This window comes from Rhinolophus hipposideros, assembly GCF_964194185.1.
Source record: "Rhinolophus hipposideros genome assembly, chromosome: 10".
Lineage (NCBI taxonomy): Eukaryota > Metazoa > Chordata > Mammalia > Chiroptera > Rhinolophidae > Rhinolophus > Rhinolophus hipposideros.
Window position 1 is genome coordinate 64,486,981 of NC_138056.1, and position 26,394 is coordinate 64,513,374.

General features: G+C 42.0%; 1 protein-coding gene across 4 annotated transcripts in view; it reads left to right on the forward strand.

Annotated features, from left to right (window-relative positions):
- AMOTL1 (angiomotin like 1) overlaps nucleotides 1-26,394 on the forward strand; it is a 123,127-nt gene that overhangs the window by 73,912 nt on the left and 22,821 nt on the right. For all 4 annotated transcript variants that reach the window (XM_081063602.1, XM_081063600.1, XM_081063601.1 and 1 more), the window contains exons 5-7: nucleotides 3,639-3,783; nucleotides 4,960-5,049; nucleotides 24,276-24,421. In XM_081063602.1, the coding sequence (XP_080919728.1) occupies nucleotides 3,639-3,783; nucleotides 4,960-5,049; nucleotides 24,276-24,421 (381 nt within the window). The remainder of the gene's footprint in view (nucleotides 1-3,638; nucleotides 3,784-4,959; nucleotides 5,050-24,275; nucleotides 24,422-26,394) is intronic.

Below are 26,394 nucleotides of genomic sequence, written 5' to 3' on the forward strand. Positions count from 1 at the left end.
TCTGGGTCCCTAAGCTATGCACAGGAAGGTGCTCAGGGAAACAAGTCAGCATCTAGAGCTTGGAATGGCTGAGATTGTCTCAGGGCTCTTCCCTGCCCATTTGCCCCAGGCGGCTGGGTTTTCCACTCTGCTCAGAGTTCTGCTTCTGGGACAGTGAGTGCTTCTCTGTGAGTTCAGGGGCTTTTAATGGCCTGGACTACAAGGTTCTTGACACCTGGACTGGAATAGAGGATGGGCGCTGTGAAGGCAAACCTAGTATTCTCTTCATACAATCACACTCAGACCCTGAACTGGCTCAGATGGTTTTCATATCAAAGCCAGCTTGTCCAACCTTCTCTTCTTAAAGATGCTCCGGACTTGGGCGGATAAGAAGAGGGTGTGGTTCTCATTCCGAAGGGGTGTGCAATCAGAAATCATAGAGGTTCGTGTCCTTGAATGGAGGTCATTGATTTCTTACATGAATGCTTCCAGAGAAGAGAAGCTCGCTACTGGGCATAGTGCATTCCTGGAAATTCCTAAATCAGGAAATTCTTAAGTTGAATCAAAATCTGATCTCGTTAACTTCCTACATTTAGTCATTGTTTTGTCTTCTATCACCACACTGAAGGAGACTAATCTGTCTCCATCGTAACAGCTGTCATTTCTCATAGGAAATACCTTATCCTGAACTAAGACTCTTACCCTTTCTCTCTTAGTAGCTATAAGCACATAACCACATCCCAATTCTTGTTTTAGTCTCTGAGATTGTAAACTATGCTGTCAGAGGGATTCTGCAGTTTCCTTTTATAGTGTGCAGAGGGAAGTTCTTTCAATGAAAGGAGAAAGTCCAAGCTCAGGTATGGTTTATCAGTTGAGGAAAGCGTCCTAGTTGTTGTGGGCCTGAAGCTCTCTCACGGTGGATGGTGGATGCCTCAGGCTTTAGGGTCCTCTCATCTTCCTAGCTACGAGGTGATGCCCTTCTGTTTTGTAGAAAGTGTCCCTGTGGCATGCCCATCTGTCTGAAAACAAAGGCTGCCTTTGATAGATGAAATTCGCATAGAAATGGTGGTATGTTTTGGAGCCATCTCTTTGAAAACAAAATTGAAAGGAAAGAACCTAATTTATGGTAGAAGTATGAAAAGGTTTCAGGACATGCTGTTCTCTCTGCTGCCACATTACTGACAGTTCATAATCTCTTTTAAAGAAACAGAAAGGCCTTGTTGAACTGAAGGGACCATGGAAGAACCCATCCGGTATTAGGATGCCTTGAAGATGGTACCAATAGGACGTGGTACCAACAGGAGCCTTGGTGTTCTCTGCTCTGCCCTGGTTGGCTGCCACTAAGCAGGAGCCCTGATGCTCTCCAGACCTTTCATTGGCCTCTTCTCAGATGTGTCTTGGCTCCATGGTAACCTCTGGAGGCACCGATCACATTCTCTCTCCTCCTTAAAGTTTTTGGCTTCCTGGCTATGGCACCACTGGCTTCAGTCTCTCTCACTGGTTCTCCTGCCCCACCTACTCCCACACTGTTGATGCTGCCTATCCTTGGCCCTCTAATCTCCTGTTGATCTCCCTAAGTGGTCTCCACTATATGCCTTCATCTGTCACCTGTATGCAGTAACACAGCTGCGCTCCTGACTTTCAGACCTGTATCTTCACCTGTTAACTGGAAATCCTTGCCAAGACATTCGGCTGGCTCCTCAGACCACAGTATCTCCGAAACCAAACTGGTTTTCTTTCTTTGGTAATCCCATTTCTCTTGTGTTCATCCATCTTGGTTAAGTCTTTTTACTCCATCTTCTAAGCTTTGAGTGTCTATGTACTTTTCTTTCTTTCTCCCTTCATGTCCAGACCAGTCACTAAGACCTATTGATTCTACTCTTCAGAGTCTTTGGAGATTGTCCTCTTAGTTGTCCTACTTCACACTGTTGTCACTGGTCACTGAACTGTTCACAGTAGTTTCTTACCCGGACTTCTTTTCTCCTGCCTTGTTTCCCCACCCCCCACCCTGCAACCCCACCCGTCAGTTTGATCTTTATAAAACCTCAGGGAAACTCATGCTGCCCTTCTACTAATACGGTGGTATGTCCTCCCTGGCCCTCCCACGCCCGTAATTCTCCCTTGCCCATAAAGTCCTTCCTTTTGTTTCTAACTTCTGCCACTTGCACCTTGCTTGCTGTCATCCCCTGGGTTACCTGTCGTGTCAGAGACATGCACTTTCTTTCATGGCTTTTTCTTGGCTCATGCCCTATCTTCTACCTAGGATGCCAAGGCCTTTTGGCCTTTTCTTTTCAGCTTGGCAAATTCCTTTTCACCCTTCATTTTAAATGGAATTTTCTGTAAAATTTTTGTTAAAGGAACTCCTTCTCACCCCTGAAAAATTACTTTGTCTCTAGGCTGTCAATAGCATTACAACACCACGCCCCTTATCACATTGCATTATAGAAGTGTATGTGTCTGGGTACAGGCCAACTCTAGACCAATTTCTGGTTTTTAGGAGCTCCTTATTTCTGTATCCTTGGCACCCAGACAAATAGTAAGTGTATAATAGATATCTGTTAGGATATGTTTTATTTATAGGAGTCTCAGCAGGAACTTTCTGATCTGGACAGTTGGGGTTCAGGCAATTGGCGTGCCCGGCTTATGGTGACACCGTCTCCTGTGGAGACTGAAAACATGGTGCAGTTCTCTTTGTGCCCAGTGCAGGGTGCTAGTGCTCTCAACCCTGCCCACTTTGCCTCTGATTCCGACTACTAGCTGCAGTTCATCAGGTTTCTATGTTTGCAGACACTCTTTATCCTTTCTCCTGCATTTATGCTACACAGCAATAAGATGGGGTTTATCTACTTTGATATTTACTTCAAAAATACAGTATTTTAATTAGACTCCTGTTATCATGATTACAGCTACTTGTTATAGATTTATATATGCCATAGGTTAAAGGCTCTCCCAGTTACAGCTCTTTATTTAGTGAGGTACAAAAAAACAAAACAAAAAAAGAAAACCAAAAACAAAAAATGGTTTTAGTCCCACATCTTTCCATTCCTTCATATAGAGAGGTTTTCTGTGGTACATTTGTTTACAATTAGACACAAGTCCGTTTGTCCTTTATAGGGATACTTTTATAGAAGAGGGGGTAAAAATGCACAAAGATGCGTCTCCGTTAGTGGCTGTTTGTTTCTCTGGGGCTGGGTGGGAAGGTCTGAAGAGGAGCGCCATGTGTGAAATCTGGAGATACGGATTCTAGTTGTGGGCCTTTAGTTTTTCTGTCCTTTTATATTTTCCCTATGTTAACCAAGAATAATAATACTAGTTTTAAAATACCATACAGGATATAAGAGGTTTAAGTTGTATTTAAATTCACCCCTTTCTGCTACTTCTACAGAGGAGTTTTTCCAAGGTGACGTCAGATGATCCAGCCAGACTTGTGAGGCTGCTATTTACACGATCCTAACGTAGCCCCTTAGAGGGCAGATGGAGGGAGGTTGGAGGTAGGGGGGAGGGAACTGGTTACACGATTTGGTAGACATGAAACTGAAGATGCAGAAAAGGCTGTATTGAAAATATAACCTTCACACTTAGAATGTCAAAGAGTCAGTGTCACTGAAGTGCCGATGTAAATGTCAGAGGGCCACTTTCATGCCATTTCTTTGTTTTAGTTTGAAAAAGAACTTCAGAGAATTTCGGAAGCCTATGAGAGTCTGGTCAAGTCTACCACCAAGCGAGAGTCACTGGACAAGGCTATGAGAAACAAGCTAGAAGGCGAGATTCGAAGACTTCATGATTTCAACAGAGACCTCCGAGGCACGTCAGGTTCCATTCATGCTCTCTCTACCCCAGACTACCCGTGTAGCTAGCAGCCTAACATCAGGTCCGGATTGTGGTGGATAATCTTGTAAATTCCAACCACTTGGGGAAAGGGCGCTCAAAGAGCAGACTTGTTCTTTTCTGCCTTGTCGATTGTAGGTCGCAGCATTGAGCCTGAGAAGTGACAAGCTCTGTGAGAAGTGAGGACATATGGGTGTAGCTCCTCTTTGCTTAAAAAGTACTTAACAGTGACTCGTGACTCTGTGAATGGGAATGTTTGAAAAGACCAGTGTTGGATGCACAGCTCGAGTCACTTGGTAGCATTCTTTGAAAGCCAACACTTAACACTTGCTAGGTATTATATAGAAGACAAAGGTAGACATATGTCTTTCTTGGGGAAAAACAAAGGCCTACAGTTGTGAGAAAAGTAGATAGATTCCCCGAAAGCTAGATGCCCCCTGCTGCAGGGTCTTGGCAACCTCCAACATGCAAAATGATTTAACCCATAAAATTTAACTTCACTTTCAGTCAGCCAAGCCACTTTTCAGTTGCCTTAATGATCAAAATACTCAATGTAATGATAATTTCCAGTAGTTAGATCCTACCTTTTCTGTTACTGCCAGCCCTTTTGTATTGCAGTTTCTTATACTTTCAATAAAGACTTGTTACGCTGAATTAGCTAATCAAATAAATGAAGATGAAGATTTACCAAGTGGTTTGAGCAACCACTAGAACTAACTAGAATCTTCATCAATTGGATCATTTTGACCTTTTTAAGGCACAGATGGCAGTCCCTGGCTAAAGCAGAGGGCTGATGACCACGGTTAGGCTAGGACTGGGTCTGAGGTCAAAGAGACTCAAACGCTTTGCAGGGACTTCACATCGGAGGTTCACTGGGCTCGCAGGCAGCAAAGCTTGTTTTTCTTAGAACCTGTTCTTAGCTGCCTCCTGCTGGTACATGCCTTGGCATTCAGTTGCATAAAAGCACAGCGTGTCATCTGAGGACTTTTCTTGTGATATTTTGGAAGGTATTGTTCCTCTCCAAACGTTCAGTTTTGGGCTCCTGCCTGAACCTCTCTTTATACCCTACTCTTGGCTCCCAGGTCATTTCTCACTTGATGATGACTTAGATCCATATGCATTTCTCTGTAATCTTTTCCTCTTTGTGCACAGATCGACTGGAGACTGCCAACAGACAGCTGTCCAGCAGGGAGTACGATGGGCACGATGACAGAGCTGCAGAGAGCCTTTATGCTTCTCAGAGTGAGTCTCCACGTTTATCCATCCCAAAGCTGGTATTTTTAAAAACTGGGGGCCTAGGAAAAGAATCGTGCTCATTTTAAGTAGGCTTTGTGCTGTGTGCTTTTTGTTTTTTAATTTACCATGTAAGCTGTTGGGCCTCCTACCTCTGCCTGAGACAAAGCCAAAGTTGATCCATATTATTTCAGTAATGTTTATTCTGACCTTCTGACTCGGGTCACCTAAATGATCACGTATCTCCATATGTGATGCTTGGTTCCAAAAGCCAGGGAGCCCATTTCAGCCAGGAATAAAATGAAGAGTGGCTTCCTGTGCCTCTAGATTTATCGGGACAATATTATATTAATTTCACCAAAGGCAAATGACAGCATCAAATGGGTTTGGAAGAACCATTGGTCAAGGTTTGAATTTCTGAAAATTCATTGTGCAAGTCATAAATGTAAAAATCCAACTGTCTTTTTTTTTAAACTGTTCAGAAAATTGAATCCATTTCTATATCATCATTCTCAACAACATTGTGAGTTAATGGCTCACAAGCTAACGACAATTTGAACAACAAAAGGTCATTTATCCAGACACTGGCCATCCATTGTATAATGGTGGTATTCTGATGCTTGGATCTCTCAGCACAGCCCTACAGTTTCAAGGCTGGGAAATAATTGCTTAAATTTTCAATTTCCAATACTGTTTGGCTAGGGTGAAACTCCTTTGTTTCCCCCAAATTTACTCATGATTATACTCCAGTTATTAGTCCCAGTTTCATTTTTAAAATTCTGTTTTGGCAAGTGGACACTAGCACTCGTAGGCCTTTTGCCTCGGAGCCTTTGTAGTCTTGCAGTAGGTAAATTGGCCTGTGCTCCAGATTCACTTAAAAGGCTGTATCAGCATCTTGAATTATTTACTTTCCTAACAGAATTGATCTCTTCTTATGAGTGCAGGATTTACCATCTCGTCTGAGCTTTCGTTTGACAAATGAGTCATCTGTACTATTTGCATTTAGAATTTTGACACCTGATTTTGGATGATTGTATGCCGAAGTAGAGTAAATATCTTTGTGGCAGTTATGTCAGCAGTGTCACTGCTGATTCTCTGCCTTCTTGTCAGGGGATATTATTTTGTCACTTAGTTCAGGTCAAAATAGAAAAGCCAATTAGTTTAATCTGATGGGCATTTGTTCTAGCCTCCTAGCCCAGGCTGGGCTGATGGAATAATAGGGTTTGGTGTTGTGTGAATTCAGAAATGTTTCTGAAGACTTCAGCCTTCTGGCTGAAAGCTAAAACATCAATAATGCAGGCAAAGAGGCCCTTCCAGCTTTATAGGCAATGGTTTGTTCTGTGCGAACATGCTGCGATGTGTTCCAAAGGCATAAATAAGAGTCCAGAGGCATTTTGCAACGGCTTATCGGTATCTCAGCGTTGACATGTGATATAATTGAATCTAGGCAAATCATTTGAAGCAGGTTTCCTAACAGTAGTATTTTTCAGTACCTGGTGTTTACAGGATGCTTTGTGCCTTCATCACGCTTTATAATTATTTGCATTAGCTTTTCCTCTCCTGGTGTGGCCAAGAGGTGGATTTGAGATTTTTTTTTTAATTATAGTTTTTTTTTTATTTTGCAGAAGATTTTTTTAAAGTAATCATATTTATGCCTTTTTAGATTTTATATCATGCTTAGAAATGCTTTTTCCCACTCCAGGATTATAAAAGTATTCACCTATGTCTTCTTTGAAATATGTTTATGATTTCATTGTTTGCAAGGCTTATATTTTAGAAGCTAGTTAAGGAGGCACAGTGGAGGAGAAACTCATGAGGGACTAACCTGGAGGCAAGGAGACTAGTTAGCAGGTATGTTATTATCTGGGCAAAAGAGGTCCAGGTCCTAAACTAAGACAGAAGTAGTGATGGAGAGTAGGGGACAAATAAGCAAGTGGCAAATTAGGACTTGGTGACCAATTGAACAATGCAGTGAGAGAGAAAGGAGTGTGACTAGAGCAACTACATGAAGGGTTACCCTTTACCAATAAAAAGCAGGAGCAGGTTGGGATTCGATAATGAGGTAAAGTTTGAGCGTGTTGAGTCCTCTCACACCACGGCCCACAGCTAAGTGAGCAGATGTAACAGAAGGTGCAGACATACCCAGAAGGCTAGCGGGGGGTGGTGCTGTCAGGCTTTCATTTCAGCGTGTGGGTACAGAATGGCAGGCATGAATTACTACCTGTCTTCATAGTTATTCATGTGTTTCATTCTCTGTATATGCTTTTGAAACTATTGGAATACTTTTCAAATGCCTAGTCATCAGAATTCTAAGCATTGTGTACTCCCGAGGAGCCATCCTTTTCAAATGAGTCTTTTGAGATTCTAGCATCTGGCTCAGGGAAAGGCAAGATTGCATAGCAGATAGTAGTGATTTCTCTGGATAATGCCTCCCACGGAGCTAAAGCTCAGTTGGGAAGCCCCTGACAACCGCCTTGACCAGTGGAAAAGTTAGAGGGAAGGGGAAAGGAGAGAATAACATGTCTGACTTGTTTGCTAGGTGCTCGTATTGAAGCCAGGAGTCCAGGTCCAAGAACACCCAAGGTACTCTTGCAGTACGAGGCCTTCTGTAAAGCAATCTCCGTTGATGGAAAGGCAAGGTCCTTCCTGGCCTGATTGCTGAATGTCCCTGCTGCCCAGGGTAGTTTTCCTTTAAAGACTGAGCTCTGCCCTTTAGTTGGAGCCCGATGAAGGCCTTGGTGGACTGCCTGGGCAGTGCCATTTGGCTCTACAGGTTGCGATGAATAATAAACAGGGTGACTATTACGCTTTTCTCGGTCATGAGATCAGTCTATATTAAAGAATCTCACTGAATTAAGTGCTTAGGACTTTGATGACTGTGAGGAATTGTTTTCTCTATCACATCACAGTGTTGTGTTGTTCTCATTGGAGCAATTGAGAGGTTTGTTTGTTGTTTTTCTGGTTTTGCGTGTTTATTTTTTCAAATGTTTTTGTAGCGAAATTGCTCCTGAAAAACAGGACATCTAGCCAATTCCTGTTTGGTCTGGCTGTGTGACACTGGGGCTTCTTTGTCCTTTAACTTTTTCAACTCACTGAGATTTCTGGTTTTTCTATTCGTTTATTTGTGCACATACATACATGAGTGTACACACGCACACAACCGTTAGGCCACCATCTACCAAAGGCAGAGCCCTGGGGACAACTGTTGTCATTCTTAGCTCTGTCCTCTCAGTAAGTGAAACTTTTAAATCATTTCTTTCTGAAAATGGATAGCCCTACCGAATTTCCATCATAATTAGGCCAGAAAGCCATAAATAAAGTATTAGATGTGGGGAAACGAGGTGGGCAGAGATGATATTCTTACATTGTTGGGCTAAGTGGGAGCCAGTTAGCTCTGGGTGCTTGTGTTATTCCAGGATAAAACCAAGTTACGTCCTGGGATGCCCTAGAACTTATCTCCACCCCTCTGGGTTCTTTAGGCCCTGAGGGTTCAAGCCTATCAGGTTAAACTTCAGTCTATGTGAGTTAGAGTCTGGCCATTAAATGGTATCTCTCTCTAAGAAAGAAAGATTTTTTAAACATTCAATTATTCGTTTAAATTGATGAGTAATGGATATCAATGAGTATATGGATTTGATTTCCCTTATAATTCCCACGGGTTTAAAAATTGACGAAGATTTATTGGACCACCTGTTTTAAAAATAATAATCATTTACCATTTTCAGTGTGTCTTGTAATCATCATCTTACCCTTGAATCTTATTTTAGGTACTTTGATTTTCTCTTACAGAATGTAAAAGAGACTAAAATAATTTCCTAAAAAAAATCCCTTTAGCTTCTGTCTTACCTATAAGGGTTCGTGTGAAACACAAAGCAGAAGTTACAGTGATATAAACATTAATTCTGTTGACTCACACGCAGCGTCAGATTATTCTGAATCCTCGCTGGGTTTCATTACATCATGCTGTGGGTTCCTGTCAGGCTTCGTTAGGAAGGACAGGTTCGATGTGGTCACGTAGGGGCACACTGGCTTAGCTCCTCTGGGCCTGCCAGCGCTTGCAGCTCCTCCTGACTCAGTACCAAACTCCTACTACACAGCATTTTCTCTGTCTACATTCTGTACAGGCACCATTTATTTGCATGGATCTCCTCCACGAGAGGGGAGAACCATAGGCATTCTTTACCAATACCCATCCCCAGCCATCACTAAAACCCCTTGACTCTTTATGTACCTAGCATTCAATAAATGTTTACTAGGGAATGAATAAAAGTGGAAAATCCTTGTTAAAATAGACTTGAAATTCTCATGCAGCATCAGTATTAAAATATTCTTTTAGGTAATTTCATTAACAATTGTCACCCCAATAAATCTAAAAAAAATATATAGATATAGATACAGATATAGATATAGATATAGATATAGATATACATACATATATATATATATATATATATATTCTTTTAGCCTAATGTCTCCCAGTCATGTTGGGAGATAACCCAGGCTATTCTTGGTTATTGCAAAGTATTAAGCAAAATTATTAAAAGGAATACAGGTAACCCCTGTATAACACGGTTGTTAAGTTCCTAAAAAATACTGTGTTATGCAAATCTGTGTTATATGAAACAAAGAACTAGTACAAAAACGGGGGTTAGTTTCCAAAAATTTTAAAAACATACCATTATATTTTTATAATTAAGAGAAATATCTTTATTAAAGCAATTTTCACCAAAAGTATAACATATTAATATGTACTAAATAATATTTTCTTCGTCATCACTACTAAGCACCATTAATTGAGGGTGTTTTCTTTTTGACAAGATATCATCATCCTCTGAACTTTCTTCAGCATTATCTGGACTTCTATTCTGTACTTTTTGCAAAAAATCTGTTATTTTAGATTGCTTGCTTTTAGCTGAGAGATCTTTATAAATTTTGTTATATGGTGCTAAGCACTTGTGAAGTTCTCTCTTAAACTTTGTCCTTCTTTCAGTGGAAGGATCTTCATTTAGGAAAATCTGCAGTCAAATCTGATACGACATCCATGCTAGAATGAAAAATTTCAAATGCGATTATCTTTTGCTCTTAAAAGCAAGCTTTTATTATGTTCCATGTTGTTCGGGGATTTCCCTAATTTTGAATGAGATATCTTTTGCTCTTAAAAACTCTCATTACGCTCCATGTTATTTGGGGATTTCTCTAATTCTCAAACCATGTTAGAGTGAAACTGTGTCCTAGGATGCTGTGTTGTGCGAGGGTTTCCCCAGTTCTTGAACCGTGTTATAGAAGTGCCGTGTTATACAGGGGTTACCTGTACTATCAGAATAGAAGCAACTTAATAATGCTTGATTTTTTTTTTTTGTGCCTACCTTGTTCCTTCCTTTCTTCCTTTTTGGTTTTTTTGTTTGTTTGTTTGTTTGTTTTTTCCAGGTAGTTGGTTATCCAGGTAAAGGGGATCTTTCACTATTAGGAATCGTAGTATTTTTCATGAAAATTGGTATAATATAGTTAATTTCTTGTTCCCTTGATGCCTTCTCTTTTACTCTGACATAGATAAGTTGGAGGTGACAGTTGGCTGTGGTATGTAAAGTCGGCCAGATGCTCACACTGACCAATCCATAGACTGTGCCAGGCTCCACAGACCAGCACCTGGGCGAAGGGGACGGAATTGCCCGTGAAGGCTGCCAAGGTGGCATCAATTAAATCAAGAAAATTTTCTTGCCCTAAATTAGCTGATTCTCCTTAAAGGTGAACCCTACATTTCGTAGGACTGTACAATTCTAAAAATAGAAGGTTTTGTAGGCACAGCCTCAAACAAATAATTTTGGACCAGTTGCTCCTCCTTCTAATTCCTGGGCTCGCACCAACATGCTCAGTGATTCTGAAGTTAGATGCCTAATCTCACTGCACCTCCCATTTCCTCTAACGAAATAGGAATAAATCCCTTAATTCAGCCAACATAGCTCTGAGGAATAACCAGTGATAGGAAGTGTGAAGAAGACTTTATAAAAGACATTTATTCTGCAACACTTCTTCCTGCCTCCCTCCATCTATTTTAGCACATACCTTGCCTGGAAGGACCTGCCAGTGCTCACCATGGGGGAATGGTCCATGGTCCTTCCTGCAGCGTGCCTGCGTGGCTCACGGAGCCTTGCTGAATTTGGGAAGCAGTGCATGTGAGTGCTTAAGTCACTTGATCGATCTTGACAGGCAGCACTGAGAAACTTCAAACCTATGTGACACCCAGAAGTGCACCCAAGCTGTGGGCTTCTGTTTATGTTCAATCAAATCTCCCCAAGTGTAACAATTAGCATTACTCATCTGAGGGTGCTTTTCTGTGCTTAAAGAACCAGAGCTGATTGAAGAACTGTCTTCTGCTTATGTGTTGAAGTCTGGTCTCTAGCAGGTGAACATGGTTTACAATTTATTTATTTGCTTGGTGTTCCTGTTTGGAGACTGAAAAGTCAAGTGTCCTAAACTTTATTACAGTCCACGTTTCTTGCACTACGCAGCCAGACGGATGGATGGACAGAATAAGCACAGGCTGAAAAACATACTGAAATCCATTTGCATTTCATGTGCCATCAGAGAGCCCTCACTTTCCCCGACATTTAGGAACCAGGAAATCCACATTGAGCTCAAATGAAATGGCAGTTGCTCAGAGAAATCTTGAGATAGGCTCAGGTCTTCCTATTATATAATCACCCAACACCCTATACTTTTTCCTTTCTAAACACTTATTGCAACTGTATATAAGTAACTGTTTGGTGATCATGTTTTGTCTTTCCTTACTAAACTGTATGCACTGTGAGGGCAGGGGCCCTGTCTGTCATCCTCACCACTGTAGACCCAGGTCATTGTGTTTCCAGCACCTGGTGCTTAAAGACATTTAATAAGTATTTGTTGGATTTTGAATGAAATAGTGATCATTTATTCAAACAAATAGTTATTGGCTAACTGTTCTAGGCCACAATTCCGCAAAATTCGTCTGTAAAGAGCCACAACTAAACTCTCTCCCTGTAGTTGAAAGCCACCATAGATGATCTATAAACAAATGGGCGCGACTGAGTTCCAGTGAAACTATTTACAAACTCAGGCTGTGGGCTAGATTTGGCCTGTAGGCCATGGTTTGCTGACCTCTGTTCTTAGCAGTAATCATGGGAGGAAAGAAAAAGAAAGAACCTCAGCAAAAGGGAGATGGAAAATGAAGAACTTGAGAAGTATTCCCTAGATCGTACTGTGTAAATTGCTCTAATTTGTAAATCAGGATGCAATTATTATTTTCCTTCCTGGGAGAGTTTTACAGTCATCACAGCTTGCCCTAATCAGGTGAGCATGATTATTTTCATTTCAGATAAACAGACACGTATAAATGTAGTCACAGACCTTAGTTACCCAGTCGGGATCTAAAATTAGCTCCTGATGGAGATGGGGCTGAGCAGGAGCAGCCCTGTGGTTAGCCATGGCAGTTAACTGCCTGGATAGTGGGGTGTCAGGGGTGCCTCTAACCCAGCGGTGCCCTGCATCCAACCTTAGGCATCTTCCTGTGAGATGAGGTCGGCAGATCATAGATCTCAGGGTTGGAGAGGACCTTCAAGGTCCCAAGTCTGGTCACCAGCAATGCATGTGTCCTCTGAACTGGAGATCATTAAGAGGCCATCTGATTGCCATTGTGAGTGACAGTGTCTCCAGAGGCTTTGGATCTAATGGTTAAGTTTATCCTCAGGTGCAGTTGCAGGTTTGCTCCCCTTCAGGTTCTGGTTCAGACCGGCCTGGATGTGGTCATTTAACAACAGTACTGTTGGCAACAGTAACGGCTGCCAACACTAATCGAGTACTTACTGTAAGCCAAGCCCTATGCTAGCCTCTATAGGAGTATTGTCTGCTTAATCTTCCAAACAAACCCTGTGAGGTAGGTTCTGCAGGTATTTAACAGATGAGGACACTGAGGCACAGGCAGGTTAAGTACCTTGTCCATGGTCATACAAGCTGGTGAGTGGAGCAGACAGGTTTTGAACCCAGGGCCTTCTGACTCTGGAGCCTACACTCATACTGAGCAGCTGTTCAGAAGCCGCTTCCTGTATATTGGAAGGTGGAGAGAGGTGACAGTGGTGGACTCCCCGGATTTTAGAGCTCATTTCGCGTGGCCTCCATGCTTCACTAACAAAGAAACTCCAACCAAGAACAATCAAATGGTTCACTCAAGGCCCCACAGATGTTCAGTAGTTAAACAACAATGAGAATTGGGACCTCCTTTTTCTTATTTTTCCCTTCCCCTTCTCTAAAAGTCATCTCTGTTGGCTCTGCAGGTGATAAAAGATTTCACATTTTTACCCCAAGAAGAATGTGGGATAGTAAGTGAACATAAATAATTCTTGTACTAGAAGTCTTCTTTGGTTGCAAATTCTTAGCGCAGTAATGTGACTTAATAATTATCTAGCTCTTCTCAAGTGTGTTCCAACTACTGAAATTCACATTCTGTGCTTCTGATTTCTACATCTATTTTTGAACCAAAACCAATTATAATAAAAGTCCTTGTTTAATAATCCAGTATATCTCTTTAGGTGTAAAAACAAAAAAATGTTGAAACCAGAATAGAGCTTAGAGTATTAAAAAAAAGTTTTTTCTCAAAATGTCTCTGAAATTAAACCGTTTGTTCTCTGGATGATAAAAATAAAAAATAAGCAAAATACAATGACTAACTGTGGTGTAGTTTCTTACAGTTAGTTTTTGAAACTATTTTTGGTTCATGAATTGTAGTGAGAGCATACAGCTGTATCTTGATGGAATCCGAGAACTTTGAGGGGACAAAATGTTTGTTTTAAGTCCAGAAAATTTGGTCTTAGACCATTACAAATAAGCTTGCATCTGCTACTAATTTTCTTTTTGCTTACAAAGACTGTAGTTTGGTAGAAAGAAGAGAAAAAAAGGGATCCATTCAAAGCAAGTTACAAAAATGACAGTGGGAGGGGTTGCAGAAGTCAAAGGAAGGAAGAAAAGTATAATTGCAAAAAACACATTTCTTTCTCCCTGATCAATCCTGGAAAGAACCACTTCTTTCCCCACATATAACAATTTCCCCAGGATAAACGTCCATCTTTGGGCGGGGTTGTGGTGTTAAGCCATATTTGCCATTCAAAAGGCCCATTTTAAAAACATAGTTTTATATGTACATATTATAATGTTAACTTAATGCCGTGATTAAAAAACAAACATAGTTGTCTGATAATATATATATACCTATAAATATCTAGGCATTTATTTAGGTATAAATACCTAAGATCATTTTTATACCTATATTTACAATAGCTATGTATACAATATAAACAATATATACAATAAAACGTACACATTCTCAGTGTACAGTGTTATGAAATGTAACAGACACCACAGTCAAGACAAAGCACGGCAGAGCCTGTAGGGTTCTTCCTTTCCTCTCCAAGTGAGCTGGCACTCCCCACCACTGTCTGCCCACGTTCACTTTCACTACCTTCAGATCAATGCTCTTGGTATTATGTCCAGGTTTTGTGCTTGTTTCCTGCACAGGGAGCCAAATCATCTAGTAGGGACTTACTTCATCATACCTGGAAATAGAAGTGTCTGTCGTTCATCTTTTTATATTAAAAGTAAGCAGAAAAAGGACTTCCATTTTGTGATGGTTATTGAAAATGTGAGTCTTTAGGTTTGGTTTATAATTGATTCACAAATATGTATGTGGTCAAAATCAAATGCCCTGTGCCTCCCATATTTATGTGGCATTATTCATTCATTGCCTAATTTGTTATTAGGCTGTCGGCAGTGATAGAGAAGTAGCAGTACATTTTTATTTCAGGTAAAAAAAAAAATAATAAAGTGGAAGGTCAAACAGTATATATGGAAGATGAACTGGATGAATGGGTATATATTTAGTCAAGCAAGTTTGCAAGTTACATATGTAATAAACTTACAAACTTGCTTGAGGTTACAAAAAAGGTTACCAAAAATACTATGAATTATACCAAAAGGTTAATTCATAGAAAAGGTTACAAAAAATACTATGAATTATACCAAAAAGTGTAAGTACAGTTTCTGGAATTAAAATGCAACAGAAAGAATGACTAGGTTAGAGAAAATTATATTTATGAGAGCTTAGGCTGGTATTCAAATATTTTACCAAATCATACCTGAGATATTTTACTTTTGGTGCTACACACTCTCCTTGGGGCCTGAATGCTAACGAGCAATAGGTAAACTTCATGGGTAACAAAAAATACAGTAAGTATGTGAGGACTGAAATGTATTGTTTTCCTCCATTAGATCAATAGAAGATTTCATGGTTAGGATTTGTTCTTTTCCAGTTCCAGTTTGTTCTTTCCAGCATTTTAAAATTTTATTTAAATAAAGATTGAGTTTGAGTTTGAACATGTGACAATAGCATCGCCTTATTCAATAAGCTGTTGCCTACACTTGTCATATCTCTTCACACATGAAACACTTCTGCTCGCTTAGATTCTTCAAATCCTACAGAGATAGAGGAGTTTAGACACACTATGAAGTAATCCCGTTGGGAAGGATGAGACACACAGTCATCAGCCACTGCACCTGGAATACAAGGCAGAATATGGCCAGGACTCGTTATAGAGCGACTGCCTCCCACCCCCAGAGTATACTGGTATGTTCAGGTTCTCCCATACAGGAGAGATCTGTTGAGACCTCTTACTGAACGAGTCAGAAGAACTCCATGCAGTGTGTAGCCTGTAGGATGGGCCTTGAAAACTAATTAGTATTTTAGAGTAATTTTGCTGCCATAGTATACTATGTAAAAAGAAAAATTTCTGTTTTCCTTTAGAATTTGGGCGACAAAAATTTGAATAAATCCTTCGCACTTCAAGCATTGTCTCCCTTTCTCATATTGATTCATCTCTCTGAAAGATTTCTTCCCTACATTTGAACAACAGCCATTGCTATAAATCTCTGTTTCTCCTGTAATGTCTGAACCAGTGGCTTTGCAACTCAGAACTCTTGTTGAAAAGATAGCTTACTTGGAAACCCAAAGTGTGAAATGCACGAAACTTGAAAAACATTTCTGGTGGTGACAGGGGTGCATTTTTCAGCCCCACCCCCTTCCTGTTTGGCCCCAATATCTCTTTTGCCCCCTCCCCATCCTCTCTCTCTCTCCCAGGGTCCTGCAGAACAGAATGTGGTTTAAACTCCTGTTCTTAATTTTCCTTATTGCAGAATTCATTTAAAAACAGTTCACTCTCTCAGCCATTTAAGACAAGCCCTCATTGGAGTGTTCCTATGTGTTCAAAGACCTATTTGGCCGCCCACTCACAATCTCTGTCTCCGGTTGCTTGGTGGAACCATGGCAACCTGCAGTGGCTTACAGGGACTGCATAGGACTCAAGACCCTTTCCTGCAATAACAAGGCTAGTTACCTGAGGAACTTTATCAGAAAATTTTAAAAAGACAGTGAAAAGCCAGATCAGCGGCTTATGGCGTTAGTTTTGTATGTTACTTTTTCATTTCTGAATTAATGAGTGTGGCTTCTAACGGTAGATCATCTCTCTCACGTTGTTTTGCAGCAAGTAAGCCACATGGGAGTAGATTACGTTTGTATGATGTAAACAGTGCTCTGTTTGGATTGTATTTTGGGGGGTCTCTTTCTGAATTCAGCAGTTTGACTTGTGAACTGGGGTGAGGGAGTGAGGGTAGATGTTAAGAATGAGCTGAGTAGAGAATACCTTTGAGGCAGAATAAATCTAAATGTAAATAGTTTTGCAAATAGTGAGGTAAATGAAATACCTTTCTATTATCTTCCCACTCCCACAACCTCAGAAAGAAGAAATTACTTTTGGTGTCAACAAGATCTTCCAAACGGATCTGCCTCTTTAGTCACCCCATCAAGTGTAGCTGACCCTTGGCATGGACTCCTCCCCAGCATTTGTTCTGTATTTCAGGATACTGTGACAGGGAACTCAGGGCCGAAGGATCCTTGAGGAAGAAGGAACAGGAGGAGAAATTTAGTTAGGGATAATATGGCAAATAAGTATTCAGACGTTTTTGCATAAAAGAGAGTCCATTCATCAGCATTGTGGAGAAGTATCTAGTTCCCAGAATTAATGCGATTCTTGTTGGTCACCATTGTCCTCAGGCATCGTCATTTTATTAGGTTGGTGCAAAAGTAATTGTGGCTTAAAAGGTTAAAAATAATTGCAAAAACCATAATTACTTTTGAACCAACCTAATACCAAGTCTTCTTGAGGGAGAGGGAGTAGAGACGTAAGGAAAGAAGAGTGACTGTCTCAGTAATCTTTTTATTACAAAAAGAAAAACCTGCTTGAGCTAGCTTAAGCCCAAATATAAGGACTGTTTTTTAAGTACAGTCCTTATTTATGTGTGTGGTAGAGCTCCCAGGCAGAACGTGCAGGCAGGCCTCGTAGGGCTAGGGGCCAGGGCTAGTGTGTCTGAGAATTAAGGTTCAGTTTGTATGTAGGGGTCTGTCGGTGTGTCTCTGAAGCCCTCTCTCCTTTGTACCATACACTCTTATCCACCTTTCTGCATCCGTCTGCTTGATTCTTCATTTTCTACAGTATGGCTTTCTCTGTCTTTCCAAAGCACATACTGAAATATGGCTGCTAGCCTGAGAGCTACCCTGGAAAATAAGACCTAGCCAGACAATCAACTCTAATGCGTCTTTTGGAGCAAAAATTAATATAAGACCTTATATTATGTAATATTATATAAGACCAGGTCTTATAGTAAAATAAGACCTGGTCTTATATTAATTTTTGCTCCAAAAGACGCATTAGAGCTGATTGTCCGGCTAGGTCTTATGTTTGGTGAAACAGTAGGTGGCTGGCTTGACTGCATCACTGCGTCTCCCAGGTTCCTCAGACGGGAGACTCTGATTGGCCTAGCTTGGGTCACGTGGCCCTTCAGGTTTGATCCTGTCAAACTGGAGTGGTGGGCAGGGGCAGATGAGCAGGGCTTTGTAATCCAGACATGGCTATCCGCAGGACTTAGCTTTGTGGATGGAGGACTGTGGTAGATAGCTCTTCAAAACTGAGTCTTGTCTGAGTGGACACTGTGAAAGTTGTCTACTCCATAGAGAGTTCCGGGTTAGGAAGCACTTGCCTCTTGCAGGCCCTCTCCCAGTGAATCTCCTGTGCCGACATGGGGCCCCAGCTATGGCATGCAGATGGCCTGGGCACTCTCAGCCACATCCCTCACACTCTTCCTCAGTCTCTCCTGTGTCTGTGGCCTCTTTTCTAGTTACGACCGTTAAGCTCTCTTCACTCAGCGAGGCCCAGAGACTATACTCCTGAAATCAGTCTCATCGGTCAAAACGAGATTTCTAGTCATCGGCATTTTAGAGAAGGTTAATTGGATTGTGCCTGCTTCCTCTTCCCTTAACTCTGTCACCACCACTCTCCTTCCACACCAAGGCAGTAAGTACCCTCCTTGAGAAATGCCAGGGAAATAACTGTAGAACCAGATGCCAGAATGGGCTAGTTGTGCATTGCTATGTGAGCACATGGGATTTGGAACTTAAACAGAATTAGCTTGTTCTGTGTTTAGGTCTACACACACACACACACACACGCACACACAATCCAGGATAGATGTAAATTCCCAAAGAAACAGCCAGTTAGGGTGTCAAACCTTGGTTCCAGCTGAAAGCAGAGGGAGAGGAAGACCTATCTTTTTTACCTTCCAAGCATTCCAGTGAGTTAGTCACCACTTGGTCAAACTGGCAGCAGCTGGACTCCTCTGTCCCTCCAGCAATACTGAGCTGAGGGAAAAACTCATCAAAAACCCATTAGATCACGAAAGGCCTAGAAATTCATTCCAACTTGACAAGGGCCAGGTTACAACTTTACTCTCTTCATAAGCTCCAGCTTTAAGTTGGAACACTGAATTAAAAACTAGCAGCACAGCTCACGGTGCCCTGACATTCCCACTGTTAGATCGTACACACATACCTGTCAGTATTTATTGACAGGTTACTAGGGTACACCATCCCATGATTCAGCCAGAAGTTAAGCTTAGTACTCAAATGGTAATTGCAGAAACAGTTTCAACAGACTGACCGCTTTGGACCTTACCCAGAACTGGGAAAGGAAACAGTAAGATACAAAGGGAGTGTCTTTGAATTATTGGGCCCATTTTTAGTTTCCATCCACTTCTACTCTTTCTTTAAGCAAAGAGACTAACCCACTGCAACTACCATTTGATCTTGTACAAGAATCAGCTCATGGTGCTTCAGAATTCTCCGATCTCCATTTATGAATATTAAATGAAGTTCTGTTGTCAAGTCCAAGGCAGAGTACCTAGGACATGATAAGCCTCCAGTAATATGTGTTAGCTCTTGTTATTTAAGTGTCTGTTATGTGCCAAACACGGTGATAGGTATTTTACAGATAGTCATTCTAATCCTCACAATATCGTTGCAAAATCGATCATTAGTTCCATTTGAGGAGATGAAGTCTCAGAGGGGTGAAGCCACGTGTCCAGGGTGAACCAGTAGTGAAGGTGCCAGAATCAAACCAGGTCAGCCTGGCTACAAGGCCTGTGCCATCACTGTGCTTTCCAGAGTAAACAGTGTATGAGCAGACATCTCTGTGTAAATGGGACCGGAGCCATCAGGCTAAACAACTCCCTGCTCCACGCAGCCCAGGGTAATTCATATCCATTGAGTAAACACCATTCTGGGCAAGAGTTCCCTTGTGTCAACTTGCCTGTTCTAGGAATTCTCAGTATATACATTGGAGCCCAACCAAAAATTCATTGTGAGGCTGGTCTTTCTTGAGATCCCTCTCAAGCCTCCCAAGGGGCTTAGCTAATAAAACTGAAGGGACCTTCCTACGAGGTGGTTTCACTCAGGGGACTCTCCCTTGATATCTCCCAAGAGATGACTTGTTAGAATGGCTCTAGCATATGTCAGTGCCCAAGTCTCCAGGGAGTTAAGGGGCACCGTTACCCCACCTTGTAGGCTCCCTGCTTTGACACCCCATCCTCCCTGCCCCCAGCCTGATTAGATGTCGTGTGTTCTCATAACGCCCCATGCAGTCACCTGAGAGCAACTTGCCACGTTGCCTTTACCTATGTCCCGGCCTCTCTTCCAGCCCGGCTGAGAGCAGAATGCTGCGCCCTGCCTTCTGTGTGGTCCCAGAACCCATCACACTTTTGGGGACAATAACGGTAACCACAGCGTGACGGTCGTTGACCTCCATTAGGTACTTACTATGTGCATTTTGAAGTACGTACTATTGGGATCGTCACTTTAAAGGCAGGGAACCGGAAGCACAAGGAAGGGCTTTCGCTTCCCGAGTCACAAAACCGTACGTGGTAGAGCTGGATATGAACCCAGGCAGCTTGATTCACCCTTTTAACCAGTCCTCTGTGATGTTTCCACGTTCTAGGAGATGCTTCATTAATTGACACTTGCAGATGGAGACATATGTGGGTATAATTGCTGTGTTTTGAGAAATGTGATATGACCCGTGACAAACTGAATTCTGTGCAATCAGGAGTTGTTACAGTGGAGCTCTTCTACGCTTTCTGCTTCTATTACTCTGCAGTTCCTCATCTCTCTGCATGCCTGCACAGAGGGGGCAGTATAGAGCTAGGGAAGGTGGGCTCGATAAAGATGCCAAGTCCTGGCCCTACCATTGATGAACGCCACTTCTGGGGGCACATTATTTATGCCTCCTTAGTGTCATTTTCCTCAGCTGGAAAATGAAATTACTCATGGTGCCCACCTCATACAGCAAACTTAAGGGACGTAGTAACATCGAGGGAATAATATAACATGCGATTTTTGAAGCACAGTCATTCAACAACATTGAGCAGGTTTAGTTGTCCTTATCCCTATTGTCAGGAATGTCATTTTAAAAACTTTATCCTTGAGAGCTCTACTTCCTATCAGTGGACAAGGAGATCTGAGCCAGGGTGGGCGATACTAAGTGACATGGTTGTAGCCTGAAGTCTAAGATCACAAAACTCAGGACAGATTTTGACCTAGGAGTGCCAGAGGCCCGCAAAGCATTGCAGAGCTAATGGAGTCTTCATCCGATACCCACATCTTTCTTGTTCACTGTGAGGTTCCGGGAGCCTGGGCAGAGAAGGAAACTGGGGGTGTCCATGGTTGGTACCAGCCATCTGATGCCTGGTGGCCTCACAGGTGGAGTGGAGAGCTGTCAGGAGATCACGAGAATTCCAAATACAGTAGTATCTCGGTTTTCGAACATCTCTGCTGACAAACATTTCGGCTTACGAACGCCGTAGATTTTATTGATCTATGGTATCATTAGATAGTAAAATTCATGCTAAATTTGCAGTTTTAGGGGTTGGTTTTAAAGGTCTGGAACCGATTAATCCATTTTTGCATTACTTTCTGTGGGGAAACCGCACCTCGGTTTTCGAATGTTTCAGAACTCGAACGGTCTTCCGGAACAGATTATGTTCCAAAACCAAGTACCACTGTACTGTAATAATGACAGCTAACAAGAGTTGCCATTTATTGCACAGTTGGCAATGAACTTAACACACTATAGAGATTCATTCATTCATTCAACAATATTTACTGAGCCAGGCAATGTCATAGGCCCAGGGAATCTATAATGACTAAAGCAGATGAAGTCCTAGATATTTAGGTCCTTTTATTGTACTTTATATGCATCAACAGTCATCAGAACAACTCTGTGATGTAGATGTCAGCAGTCCCGTTTGATGGATGAGGGACCTGAGGTTATATGTCGCACCTCAGAGCTGGAAAGTGGTGAACCTAGGATTTGAGTCCAATTCTTTCTGATGCCGAAGTCCATTCTTACGCCACAATATGACTCTATAGGAAATAGCAAACGCTGGGATCCTGTGTGAGTGTGTGTGTGTGTGTGTGTGTGTGTGTGTGTGTGTGTGTTGGAGGGGAGAGGTATTTGTTAATTCAGAAATCAAAATAGCTGTCGTGGTGATACATCAATATTTGTGATCATCAATTTGCAAACTGCAAGAAACTGGTTGTGGCTTTTAGTCTTGAGCTCAGCCTATCATTTTACTGCTCCTGGTCAAAATCGATGTCCTTGGCTGCCCTCAACAAAGACAAGAATTTTTACATTTAGGTTGATAAACGGAGAATCCGCTGAGATCCGGTGGTTCATTCCCAGACACGCCTGCTGAGTAACTCCTGGGTGCCCTCCAGAGCTTGGACAAGGCCAGTGGGCACCGTGCCCATTGAGATGTTGTCTAAGCCCAGGAAGCCGGGGCTCAAATAGCAGTGACTGTGCACAGAAAGAGTGAAATGCACTGGTCCATTCAGGGCTGTGGATCGTGGGGCCCAGAGCCAGTGGGCTGCTACTGACCCATTTGTTTAGGCCTTTTGCATGCCTGTTCCCCATGGACTGGTAAGGAAGTTTCAGGGGCAGCATTTCAAATGCCACTGAAATGGAAAAAGGGGGAGGGCAGTTGGACATGACAGTGGGGCATAAAGAGCCCCAAAGTAATGCTCTGTTCTAGGTCGGGATCTTGGTGGCCTCATTTTGTTTCCAGGGGATGTCACTGTTTCCAGGCAACAGAGCCGCTACTTAGCTTTACAAGGCTATTCATTCTGACCGTTCTGAAGCTGTTCCATTGCAGTCCAATCCCATTGACATAACCTCACAATTCAAGGGCAGTGCAGTCAAGCGGGAAGGATGTTGCAGTGGGACATCAGGAGACCCGGATTCTGGCCCTGGCTCTGCCCCAGCTGGCGGGGGGACGTTGGACAACTGCCTTTGCTCCTGGGTTTTCCTTTCCTTTTCTCTAAAGCAAAGGGAGTGGAACTGGATGGTGATGTTTCCTATGATCTCTTCCGGCTCTAAAATTGTGAGTTTGTTAACTGGGTATCTGCAGCCTAAAAAAAGTGTCTTTTTTATTCTCATGCCCTGTTTTCAAAACCACATTTTCTGCTCCTTAAGCACAGCGTTCTTTCTATTGCTTCAGTGCCCATAGGGCTGGTCCTTACTATTTGATATCTGTTGTTAACATTAATGAATGACTGCATGAGGAAGTCATAAATGAATGAAGCCACTGTCACATGCTGGTGTGGCTTCCAGACTTTGGTGCTCTGTGTTGTGAGGATTGTGATAACCAAGTATGAGGCCTTCGATGGTGTGAGCACATAGAAATCAATTTCTAGTTATTGTTGCTGCTGCTCTTGTTTTAAGTATATGCCTTGTTTTCTAAAAATATAGAATAGTGCGCATAGGGTTTTGTAACCAACCACCTTTGGTCAATAATGAGGATTTTTTTTCCCCCCATGTCACTAAAATTCACTTATTTAATTTTAACAGTGGCCTCCTATTCTATTGTAGAGCTTACAGTAGTTTATTCAACCAATCCCTTAGTCTTATACATTAAGTCCACTCAAATTTTTCCATATTATAAATAATACATCTAAATATTCTAATTTATTTATAAAATGAAATGTATTGCTTTTGTAAGAGGAAAAATGTTTTTGATAAATAATACTGATCCCAGGACACTATTGGCCCTCCCTGCTTAAGTAAAATGGCAGATACATCATAGGAAGGTAGTATGGAAGCGCTGAGTACAAGGCAGCCTTTGTTTTCCACGTGCAACGAGACAGGATCACCGTCAGTTAAATTGTCATGGAATGAGAGGAAAGCAGTTTTCCTAAATCCAGAGCAATTTCCCTTCTTTTTCTTCAACAGAACCAGGGGAAAATGTGGGGCCGGGTCGTATGGGAAGAGGATCCAGCCGGAAGTGGGAGGCCTGGGTGGAAGCTCCCTTCTGCTTCTGGCCTCAGACCAAGAGCTTAAACTTCCGGACCTTGGTTTATTTTTCTATGAATGAGAATATTAGTACTGTTGTTGGTATTGCCTGCCCTTTCATCACTGGCTTGGAAGATGGAAACAAGGGTGGTTGTCAGCATAAAATGAACTCATAGGTAAAAAGTTAATGTGAAGCCTTAAAGTAAATGTCGTACAGAAGTGAGTTATTGGAATAGGGGGCCACTGGTGCTCTGTGTACCACTCCTCTGTGGAACTGTGGCCTGAATGTCTCCAAGAGTTAACAGTGATTTTTGAAATTCCTTACCTCACATGCCACCCCTGTTAAGAGGGAGCAAAAGCAGTAATTCAACCCTCTACTCTTTGCGTGCTTTTTTATTTTTAATCCTTGCCAGATGTAGCCTGGCAGTGAGCCCAGAGGGTGAGCGCTTTCTGATAGAGTTGGTTTTGTTCTTGTCTTCCTTCTAGACAAAGAATTCTTGAAGGAAAAGGAGAAGTTAGAAATGGAGTTAGCAGCAGTGAGGACTGCGAGTGAGGACCACAGGAGGCACATTGAGATCCTGGACCAGGCTTTGAGCAACGCCCAGGCCAGGGTCATCAAGCTGGAAGAGGAGGTGAGATGGAGGTGGGGCTGGGGGGGTGCGGGGCGGAGCCCTGAGGGCCTCCATTTCAGTTTCCTCACCTAGCAACTTGAACCGGAGCCAACGCCAGGAGTTGTGTCAGGGGAAGGGAAGTAGGAGACCTCCCAAATAAAAAGTCATAAAAACAGAGTTGCTTCAAGCCAGAGCCAGCCAGGCAAAGTATGAAAAGCATACGTGAATACAATCAATTAAGAGTTCTCTTTTAGCCTAAAACCCAGCCTACATGGTTGGCCAGTGTGCAACGCTAGAAATAAATGGAAGGACTGGAAACCACTGGTACCTGTAGAGAAAAGAGACTAACAATTTAGAAAGAAATTGTTCAATTGCTCTGTCTTTGGGCTCTTGATTGAGTTAAAAAGTCAAAAGTCCTCTGATGGAGTGGGGTAGGGGTGGCGTTCAGCAAACCTGTCTCCAGTCTCTAGAAGTTGGCTCAGCCATGCAATGACCCTTCCCACCCAGGACATTTTGATCCCACTCAAGTATTAATGGACTTAGTGATTTCTGATGAAATCAACCGTTGAAATTTTTTTGCAAGGTAGACTTTTCCTTTCAACCTGATTGTGAAAGTGGAATGACCACTTACGAGGTCCAAGCTAGGGCATTCAGACTGTAGACAGCATCAGAGCAGGAGGAAGAAATAGGCAGGAGCCACCTGGAAAGTAGAAATCCAAAGTCTGGAAGACATAGAACCCAGAGAGTCTATACGAAACGCTTAGCATGGTGCCGGACACGCAGAAAACAAGATTGTTATTAAGCCAGCTGTTGCTGCTATTGAAAATAAAAAGCTATTGATTCCTTCAGAAAGCTAACTGGATGCCAGGTAACTCAGTGTCCCAGCAAACTTCAACTTCAAGGTTAAAGCAGCTAAAGGGGAGGATTGTTAAGTTGATAAGGGTCTTGTCTCAAGAATCAAGACCCCTTAATACTGTTATAACTGAAATCGCTTATTGAAGCTCCATCTCCGTGTGTGGAGCAAAGGAAAATTATAATTTTTAAAATCTTTTTTGTTTCTATGTTTCCATGAAAGTAAAAGTTGTGAACTCCTTGAAGATGGGTTCTTTGTGGATCTTTTCTTGTCATTATATTTATAGCAAATCTTTGTTTGATTGTGTTTGATTGTAGCCTCTCCAAAATGTCTCATGTGTTTGGCTGCTGGTATCACTCCTTGTCCTTAATTAAAGTTTCTTTGGAAGGGCCTTACTCGGTCTAAATGGCTTATATTATGTGTTTACCGTAACTTCCCATGAAAGAGCTTGGACACTAGATCCAGACTGATGTGAGTTAGAATCCTGACCCCTGGACGGACCTATCAGCTGTGTGACCTCGAGCAGTCGTTTAACCTCTGTCGTCCTCAGTTTTCTCCTCTTTTAAATGGAGTTTACCTTTTTACTATTATTGGGAGGGTTACATGAGATACTGTGTGTAAAGCACAAAGCTTGGCCTGGTGGTGCTTTAAAATTAATTACTGTTATTATTAATCATCCTCATCATAATATACTCTCCTTGCTAGACTTAAGGCTGATACAAAGGTGAATGAGAGAAATCCATGGCTTCAAGAGTCTTGCAGTTGATTAGAGATAATATTCATTCATTCATCTAACAAATATTTATTGAGTACCTACTGAATCCCAGGTACCGTCCAGGTATGGGAGACACACTGCGCTCTGCCCAACAGGCACCAAAACAGACAAGTCTCATGGCTTTTATACTCTAGTGGCTACACACGTAGAAAATTGTATACAGCCTAGGATGTAGTAAATGGTACATGAATGGTAGTCACAAAATATTTGCTCAGATGAGACTTTTAGCATAGGATCCTACAGTTAGTACGTGCTCAAGTGTCTATTAAATTGAATCAAACAATCAAAAGTACAGTGAGTGAAAGGACCAGAAGAAAACTGATCCCAAGAGCAAGTATAAAACCTCCGTTGAAAGATCAGAAGCAG